Source organism: Neomonachus schauinslandi, chromosome 10 (assembly GCF_002201575.2).
Source record: "Neomonachus schauinslandi chromosome 10, ASM220157v2, whole genome shotgun sequence".
NCBI classification, from domain to species: Eukaryota; Metazoa; Chordata; class Mammalia; order Carnivora; family Phocidae; genus Neomonachus; species Neomonachus schauinslandi.
The window spans coordinates 114,693,291-114,703,161 of NC_058412.1; the positions used below are offsets into that span (position 1 = coordinate 114,693,291).

A 9,871-nucleotide genomic window follows, 5' to 3' on the forward strand; every position below is an offset into this window, starting at 1 on the left:
CCCTTCCCAGAGACACCAGAAGAGGGGAGCTTTGAAAGGAAGGGAGATTCAATCATCAACCCTCGGGGTCATGCAGCGGGCTGACTTTGGGTTCAGCTGTTTCTCCAACTGTATGAGAAAAAGAAATTAGATTCACCAGGTTTTTTAGCCATGAATCTTTTCTTTGAACCAAATCTCCCGAGACAGCCCAATATGTAAAATAGAAAAACACAACTGTCAAAAGCAGGTTTATTATCATAATTCAAACACAAAAGAAAAAAAATCATCCAGTGGTTATGAGGAGTCCAGGAAGACCTGTCCCAGTAATGCCAACTTGGAGGTAAAGGGCTGACTCGGGCAGCTGAGCAGTGGGATTTTCTGCTTGGCAGGCTTTTTCCCCCTCGCCTGGTCTTGGTTTTCGGGTGAGGAGAACGTGCCTGGTCCTGTTGGCGGTTGCCACGGCCCCGAGCTCATCGTTTTTTTCTGAAATCTCGACCTGTTCCGTTTGAGGGAGTAGAATTCCCTCATCAAGTCTTCCACTTCCCACTGCTCTTCCTTCAGCCTCCGGCAACAGTGCAGGGCGGCGGGGTCGATGGGGTGCGCTTCTGTGTTGAAGATGTAACCCCCGGCCCCCAGGATGCATTCCCCATAGGGGGTTATCACCGCGTCGAAGGTGGAGCCATTGTTGTGGATGAAGTTGGCCGGGTCGAACAGAAGGTAGAGGTATTTCACCGTCTCAGCCAGGAAGAAAGACTCCATGCGGTTGTCCAGCTTGTGGTCTCGCAGATCTTTGATCTGCCACGAGGAAGAGGGAAGCGAGTCAGACCCAGCGTCATGGGGTAGCAGAGGGGGCCGGGGGCCCACATCAGGAATTCCTGCTCTGCCACTGAGCAGCTGAGTGCCAACCCCAGGTGTTGCAACCCTCAAGCAGAGGTAGAGGGTAAGGCTTAGCTGTCACTCCTCCAGTGAAAACCCTGTTGACATTCCACTTCATGTAGACTCTCAAACCAAAGTCCTTATCATGATAAGGCCTCACAGGTCCTCCAGGTCTGTCCCCTGCTCTCTCCCTGACCCCTCTGAGGCTCTCCCTTGTTCTTGCCGGTCCAGCCATTGGGCTTTCTGTTCAGTTGGCAAGCGCGCGCACTCCTGCCCCAGGAGCTCCGCATTGCTTGTTCTTTCAGCCTGGAGCACTCTGTCCTTCAGACAGCTCACTCCCTCACTGCCTTCAGCTCTCTGCTCAGATACCCTCTCATCACAGGGTCTTCCCTGACCTCTCCAGGTGACAGGACAGTTCCTATCCCCTTTATCCTACCTTTGTTGTGACCATACACAGATCGAGTCATCCCCTTTACTGACACTGTAAAAATGTAGCGTCATTTACTTAGCTAATCCCCTTTGATGGGCATGAAGTTGGTTACCAAGTTTTTGCTACTGTAATAACTAATTAGAAGTCTTTATGAAGAAAAATTCATACTAAGTTTACAGCCATGGATGAGTAAGTTTACTTCCTACATTTATATTCACGTCTCAGAATGAGATACATTTTCTTAAAACTAATTCTCAGTGGACAACTATTTTTCACAAAAAAATGTGACTAAAATATGGACTTATGTACCAAGAATTATTATTTGTCAAAGGCCAAGAAGTCTGATGCCTATTCCCATCATTTGCCTTGGAAGACCTCCAGAGGGCTTTCATTTTCATGGAAATAAGTCAAATGTTCTTAAGAAGTCCCCAGTGGACTTATCCACTTTGGCTTTTCACAAAATACAACACATTAGACACTAAAACATATCACTGCTTTATTTTCCCTCTACATACATAGGTCTTTTTAAAAAATATATATTCTACTTGTAGAATATAACCACATTACAAAATTTTGAAAAAGAAGGCTTTTTTTTGGTCTGTTTTTAATCCCATACCCTAAAAACCCTCTGTATACTTTTTGGTGAATTTTCTTGCAGACAATTTTCTTACACATCTGGTTTTTACATGTCTGTAATGATAGTTTATTTATAGCTTGCCTGCTTGGGTCCTCTAAGGATGTGACATGGCTCTTAACCTTGACCCTTTCAATCCCTTTTCACTGGGGAAGCCAGAGTGATCTTTCTAAAATACAAGTCAGATCATGTCACTGCTCTGCTGTCAATCCTACAAAGGCTTCTCATTTTAAGCAGAACAAAATGTAAACTCTCCCCAGCCCTACACGATCTGGCCCCTGCCTCCCTCTGGGACTTCTCTCTTCTCCCCTTCCCTCCTTGCTCACTCCATTCCAGCCACACTGGCCTTCTTTCTGTCTCCCAGATACATGTTTGTTGTTTTTCCTACTAAAATGTCAGCTCAGGGGCTTGTTCTTTGTTCATTGCTAGAACCCTCGGTCTAGCACAGTGCCTGGTGCATAAAAGACATTCAGTAAACACCTAGTAGTGAAACTACTAGGACTATTTCATTAAGGACCCCCAGGTTTGAATATAAGGCTATGGGACTCTGTTTCCCTTCTAGAATCCACCTTATAGGACTTTCCACAAAACTTTTCACAAAATGTACCCTTGTAAAATAAAGGCGTATGTACATCTCTCTAAGGTCCCTTCAGTGTTAATATTCCAGAGGCTCCTCAGCAGCAGCGGGAGACACTTCTCAACTCTTGGGCCCATGAAAACACTTACTGTTGCAAATCCACACTCCACCTTGCTGATTTTTTCGATAGATTCCACAGCATCTCTTCCGAGTTCTAAGAGGGTGGGATCCCCCGTGGCACGGTAGAGGTACATTGCACTCTCAATGAGTTCTGTGAAGTCCAAGGCAGACCCTTCTCATCCAGGGGCTGAGCTGGGAAGGCTCAGGGCCCATTTCAGGCAGTGAGAGACTCCTCCCCTCCACACCTTGTCCACAGGGCCCCAACCAGGAGGAATACAGGATAGCTCACACAGTGCTGAATTTCCACAGTCAATATACTCAAAGCCTGAAGCTTAGTGGAGATCAGCATTAAAACTGACCACAAACTCCCATCCCAAGGGAGAGAAAGGCAGCTAGGTTCTGGGAGGGGGAGGTGGCAAAGGCTACTCCCTGCCTCCCAGTATTTGTCCCCTCCTTCTTCCCTTAGTAACAGAATCCTTAACTAGAGCTCACAACTGCTTAGACTGACAACTCTTCCAGTAGCCAGGTGTGAGGTTAAGGTCCCTGACACCACAGAGAGACACATAAGGCCAGAAGTGAGAGAAAAATAAATGTCTACCTTAATTAAGCTACTACTCACTTTCTGTCACTCATAGCCTAACCTGACCCTAAAACTAAAACTCAATGACTTGAGCGTGAGGCCCTTTCTGAGATGGGATGGACAAAAAGATGAAGGTTAAGGGGCGCCTGAGTGGCTCAGTCGTTAAGCATCTGCCTTTGGCTCAGGTCATGATCCCAGGGTCCTGGGATCGAGCCCTGCATCGGACTCCCTGCTCAGCGGGAAGCCTGCTTCTCCCTCCCCCGCTTCCACTGCTTGTGTTCCCTCTCTTGCTGTGTCTCTCTCTGTCAAATAAATAAGATTAAAAAAAAAAAAAGATGAAGGTTAAGATATTCAAGAGCCAATCTTCAATCTAACAAAGAAATAGCCACCAGTTCACTGGGCCCAGAACAAAGTAATAGTCTCGTCTGACTCTACAAACCCAACTGGAATTTGACATTCAGACATGCGCCCCATTTTCAGATGAATATTAGGCAATAGGAGTTGATCCCAATGAGAAAGTTTATTCTGGAGAAAAGAAAACCCAGGAAGATGTGTTTACTGCTTTCAAATATCTGAAGAGCTAGTATGGAATAGAAAGATTTGACTTCCAGGGTGGCCCCAGTGGAGGAGGGTACAGCTTAACAGACTTTTCTATTTCTTCACCCGTCTCTTCTCAGAGAGGAGAGAACTCTCCCCTCCCTAGACCAACCTCTCCTCCTGATCTCCTTCCCTGTTTCCTCCTGGCCCTTGATCAGTACTTTTCTCCCCTTTTGATTTATTACTGCAAACTCTATTTCTTACTTTCGAAAAAAGATCTCTGCCTGTCTCCCAGTTCTCCCCCACCTCTCCCTCCCTTTACCCCACAGGTCTCTAGACAATTGCTAATCTGATTGCTCATATTCTAAGACATAGGTGGGGGCACATTTACTAGTAAGAGAACACACTGTGTGAGTTCAAAGAAAAGATAGTGCTCCAGGGAAGCCTCTTGTCCTGCTGCTAGCAGCTGGCTGGCTCAGTGCACCCCGGGCCCAGCCATCTTGTTTTCTCTTCCTCATACATGGGTCTACATCGGCTGTCATTGCTTTAATTTCTTGTATATTGGCCAACTGTCTAGAACAGGGTGACAGCCCAAGGCTTAGACTTGGACTTAGGGGGAGGTAAAGGCCCTCAGAGACCTTTAGGCCAGGTTCTGTGCTTCAATACTGCCAATCAGAGGCATGTACCAGAGTGTAAAGACACTGGTCAATCTAATGAAAGAGTAGTACCTTATCTCCCATTCGCTATTGTTTTAGGGCAGGAAGGGTGACCGGACTAAGGCATTACTGGATTCCTGGCTATGCTGCCTTACTTTCCACTGATGCCGTCCAGCCAGCCTACCCTGCAAATGAACAGGGTGCCTCTGGAAATAATGAGCTCCCTGTCACTGGTGTTAACTGAACAAAGACCAGATAACCACTTGTACAATGACAGGGGATCTCAATTAGAAGGCTCTCAGGCTCCTTCTAACCCTGAGAACGCACAAGCCTATCTCCTATGTTTAGTCCCAAACTGTCTTCATTTTATCTATTGGTAACACTGGGTATGACACCTTCTGAGAGTTTTCTCTTAAAAAAAAAAAAGGACAGGACAGGACAGGAAAGGAAAGGAAAAGAAGAGAAAAGAAAAAGCTGTGAGAATAAATGCATGAGAAATACCAAGAGCAGCCTCGAGGAATCAAAGTGACTAACTTGCTGTTGCTGTTTTACTCCCTCTTCTGTCCCCTCCACAACTCCCACGACAATCTCTTGAGCTAGAGGAGGAAGGAAATGGGGTAGAGGAGGGCAGAATGGGCAGAAGTCACCAGAAGGCCTGTCCCACAGCTCAAAGGCATTCAGGTGGGAAGGTGGGAAGAGCCTAACAATGGAAATGTAACCCATTTCGGGGTGGGGGATGACTATGTGTGCTGACTAAGCTTCCTTCCTCTGGCCCCCTTCCCCTTCTCCTCCTTGCAGTGTTTAACTTTCCTGCAGTGAATCAGAGGATCAGAGCTGGAAAGGAACTCTAAGACAGTTATCGAGTATGTAATACCTTCCTTCTCCACGCCTTGATTTCTGAGCTGCAAATGGGGAGGTGGACAAGACCGGATGATTCATTCCTAAGGTCCATTCCAGAGTTCTAACATTCCATATTATAGAGGCATAACTCACCTGACCCAGTGACTTAGAAGTTTGTCTACGCTTCTGAAATCCTGATGGCAAGAACTCAAAAGGAGTCAACCTGGCTCTTCCCTTTGCACTCACTTGCCCGAGTTTGAAGGAGCCTAAAATTTAGTTAAGAGGCCTGGGTTCCAGTCCTACATCGTACACTTAGTCTTGGGAAAGCCAGCTCAAACCCCTAAGCTTCAGTTTCCTTATCAGAAAATATATGGGTAAACAATTCCTACCAGGAAAACCACCCAGAGCCACTTCCATCAGATGGGAAAAAATTAGCTTGTGAGCACTTGTGAGACATGGAGCCTCACAGAAACGTGAGGGCTTGGGGTTCAGAGATGGGCCAGAGATCCTGCTTACCTGGCCGAAGAGGGTAGCCCTCTCGCTTCTCCACTGTGTATCCCTGAGGAATGTTGTAGAATTCTGGGAGCCCCCCAAACTGCTTCCATACAGTATAGTAGTTGAGGAAGGTCCTCATGGCGTTGTCAATGTCCCCAATGAGGCTCTGCAGGAGAGAAGTGGTTGTCAAACAGGCAGCCACCAGGCATAAAAACCCATATACAAAAAAACTCCATGTACCAAACCTCACACACAACCTCGGGGAAGAAACAGCAAAGGCTTTGGAGCCACAAAAGCCTGCGATCAAACCATCAAACTGAGTCAGCCATTTATTCATTGTTTGGCCCTGGGCCAAACACTTACCTTCTCTGAGCCTCATCTCTCCGATGCAAAACACAAAGCCTCTAAGTTACTGTGAGGGACAGAGGTTGTATTCAAAGTCCCTGCTCAGTCAATGCTGGCCACTACAGTTTTTAAATAGCTAAGTCAGCTATCTGTTTCAAAATTTTAAGAATAAGAAAAAGGTTGATCTTACTAAGTCTCATTCCTACCCATACCCCAGATGAATTTGTAGTAGTTTATAAACATAAATATGTGTGAGAGCATATTATTTTCCCCCACATAAAAATCGCTTATTAAATATACAGTTCTGTACTTTCTTTAATTCATTTAACAACAGATCTTGATTTTTCATGTAAGTACATAAAAAGCTCTCTCCTCCTGTCTACACAGTTACATAGTATTCCACTGCTTGGGCCATGATTTTACTAGTTCTCTATTAACAGCCAGCTGGATTGGTTCCAATGTTTTGCTATTTCCTAGAACAACCAATAGTGTAGTAAATAACCTTGTACATATGCACCTCAAACATATGCAAAGTTTACTTGTAAGACAAATGTCCAGAATCAGGATTGCTGGGCCTGAAAGTATACCCATTTGTAGTTTTACTAGCTGTTGCTAAGTAGCTATTAATAATAACATAAGCTTGCAGGGAAACAGCTTTTTGACATCTGACATTTTTGACATCTCCTTTGGATGCCTCGTGGATAGGACAAACTTAACATTTCCCAAAGTTCTTGGTTCCCTCGCTTTCCCACAAAGTTGCCTCCCTACTGTCACCTCTCCCTTCTTAGTAAACGGCACTTAACAAATGATGGTCATCCTTGACTCCTCCCTTCCCCCCACCCCCACATCCATTCCATCAGCAACTCCTGTTAATTCCATTTCTAAACCATCACGATTTGTCTCTGTATCTCCAGTGCCGCCACCTGGTCTGGTCACCAGCATCTCCCCCTGGGATCACTTCCACAGTCCTCTCACTGCCCCCACCACTTGTCCTCATGCCCCTCTCCAGTGCACTCTCCCACACAGCCACAGTAACTGCCTTCCTACAGACACCGGACCTCAGGTCTTCCCAGGGGCCCGGCATAAAGTCCAGACACCTGCCCACGGCCCTCAAGGCTTTGCACAACTTGGGCGCTTCTGACCTCCGCTGACTGATCTTTCCCTCCCCTGGACTGTGGCCATCCTGCTTTTCTTTGTTTCTGATAAACACCCAACTCTTTCCTGTCTCAGGACCTTCACACATGATATTTCCGCCGTCTGGAACATCATCCCCCACGTCGGATTCTTGAAATACCAGCTTTACTATCACATCTCTGACAGGCCTTCTTCCCTCAAGTTTAGGTCCCCATCCAACATTCTCTCTCAGCCTCTCATTTTGTTTCCTTCATTGAGACTTACTATTTCATGCATTTGTCCACTTTATTTTTTATTTTGTGTCTCACACTCTATAAACTGAACAAGGGCAGCGCCTGGAACACAGTAGGCATTCAAATATTCGTTGAATAAATGAATGAACAAATTGAACATATCTAAGCCTCCTTTCTTCATCTATAAAGCAAAATTTACCTCCGTGTGCTGTGATAATTCTGTGTAAAGTGCCTGGCACATAAATCATTCTCTTATAAATATTTATCACGTCTATGTGCCAGTCACACACACTACAAGGCCCTGACTAGATGTTCAATAAATGTTAGTTATTAGTGTTTTTTAGAATCTCACAGAGAACAAACCCACGATCCCTGGTCAAGCCAGGAAAAAATACCACACCAACGGAGATGAAACTCTTTCTTTCCTTATCACACCCTCTTTTATTTTCTTAATTTTTATTTTACGAAATTTGAAAAATAAAAGTATAAAAAAAGTCACCTTTAACCTCACCACACAGATAACATAGTTTTGATATCTACCTTTCCAATTTATATTCTATTCAGAGTTATAGAAATATTTTTTTAAAGCGTACAGGAATAAAAAGGTAATCACCTTCTTAATCTTACAGTAGCAGTCGTTCACATTTTTGCCTTCTATTCCTTAACATATAAAACCAAAATTCTAGAGTTGTAATCAGTTTACACATAATATAATGCCTTTGTGTGTATTTTGTTATTGTTAAATCTACTCAAATTTTTTTAAAAATTTAATTATCACTCCTAATTTCTCACTACAGTCCAACAGTATGTTTCATTCTTCACATTTTCTTGATTCTTGTTCACTACCTCTTCATGTAACACAGGAGTTTACATATTAATTTTTTAAAGTTGTAAAATGATCCGTTCCATTAAAATATAATCATTCATTTGTTCCTCCATTAGTGAGCATTTTGATCATTTCTAGGTTTTCTTTGTCATGAACTTTGCTGCTAGGAATATCTGTATACATGATGCATCTTTCCCTCTTGAATTATTTTCTTGGGGAACATGCACAGAAATGGAATTTCGCAGGGTCAAAGGGTGTGATCAGTGACATGGCTAGGTTATACAAGGTTTCCCAAGAGGAATGTAGTCACAAATAGTTTTAACACAACAGATTTCCAGATCCTCTACTTTCCTAAAATGGATCTGCCTGAAAAGACGCTTGTTAACACAAAGGCAGGCTATCTATTATCACTGTTTCCTTCACAGTTAGCCTTCTGCCATTTTACCTTCTGCAAGGTGTACCTACCAGCAATCTCTGACCTTCCTGTGGAACACTGTCCTGGGGAATAAAGACTTCCTGAGCACCAAACTAGGTTAAGTTTAAAATACTGGTGTAGGTGTTGAAAAAATGGAATGACTCTAATCACTGTGTAACAATTCTTTTGCATATCAGATGGTTCCAATACTCTGCCTTCAAAAAACTAGAGGAGGAACTGGTCAAGTTGTCAGCGGAGGGATCATTAAAAATGTTTTTTGATGACAGATCATATGATTATTTTCATCATATAAAGAATGAACCATATAACATTGCCATTTGTGTAGGTCAAACAGTGGAATACTGGCAATTTTATATGGTTCAATCTATTAAGTCAATGACTGCAAAGAACTGAATGATGGGCACCTGGGTGGCTCAGTCGGTTAAGCATCCAACTCTTGATTTTGGCTCAGGTCATGGTCTCAGGGTCGTGAGATGGAGCCCTGAAGGCTCTGCACTGGGCGTGGAGCCTGCTTAAGACTCTCTCTCCCTCCGTGCGCCCCGCCCCCCGGCCACGCTCAAAAAGAAAAGAACTGAATGACATTGCAATAATCAAACTCTTTCCACTCCTATCTACTTATTTATGTGCATAAGGCTCCTCAGCACTTACATCTAAAAAAATGAAAAGAGGAATAAAACTTTTGATACATAACCATGTCCCATTTTAGCAATATGAATTATTCACACACAAATACACAAATTACTTAAAAATAAAAAAGCCCCTGAGATCTCATTAAGAAATGTATTTCTGATTAAATTGCCTTTATGTTTTATAATTATTTATCGAAAACTGTAAGCTATTAATGTTGCTTTACTCATTTACATACTAATGATAACCAAGTCAAGAAGAAAACAAATTTAATACTCAGAGCCTATGGTCACAGGAAATTTTAAAGTATTTTAAATTTCTATGTATACCGAAATTTTATTACAAAGACATAAGAGGGTATCAGTAAAATTTATCTAGCATAAAATAGAACAAATAGGATAAAATCCTGTTGGGGGAGGAGAATGAAAAATATGAGTTCAAGGAGAAAAAGGGATGGTATACGACTATTTAAACTCATAAGATTAAAAACACACAGGGGGGGCGCCTGGGTGGCTCAGTTGGTTAAGCGACTGCCTTCGGCTCAGG

At 43.5% G+C, this 9,871-nt stretch overlaps 1 protein-coding gene across 2 annotated transcripts in view; it reads right to left on the reverse strand.

Moving 5' to 3' along the window:
* Nucleotides 1-214: 214 nt before the first annotated feature.
* LOC110579390 (ER degradation-enhancing alpha-mannosidase-like protein 2) overlaps nucleotides 215-9,871 on the reverse strand; it is a 27,497-nt gene continuing 17,840 nt past the window's right edge. For both annotated transcript variants that reach the window (XM_044919126.1, XM_021689016.2), the window contains 3 exons: nucleotides 5,746-5,890; nucleotides 2,646-2,767; nucleotides 215-774 (listed from right to left, as the gene is read on the reverse strand). In XM_044919126.1, coding sequence (XP_044775061.1) covers nucleotides 274-774; nucleotides 2,646-2,767; nucleotides 5,746-5,890 — 768 coding nt within the window. In that variant the 3' untranslated portion in view covers nucleotides 215-273. The remainder of the gene's footprint in view (nucleotides 775-2,645; nucleotides 2,768-5,745; nucleotides 5,891-9,871) is intronic.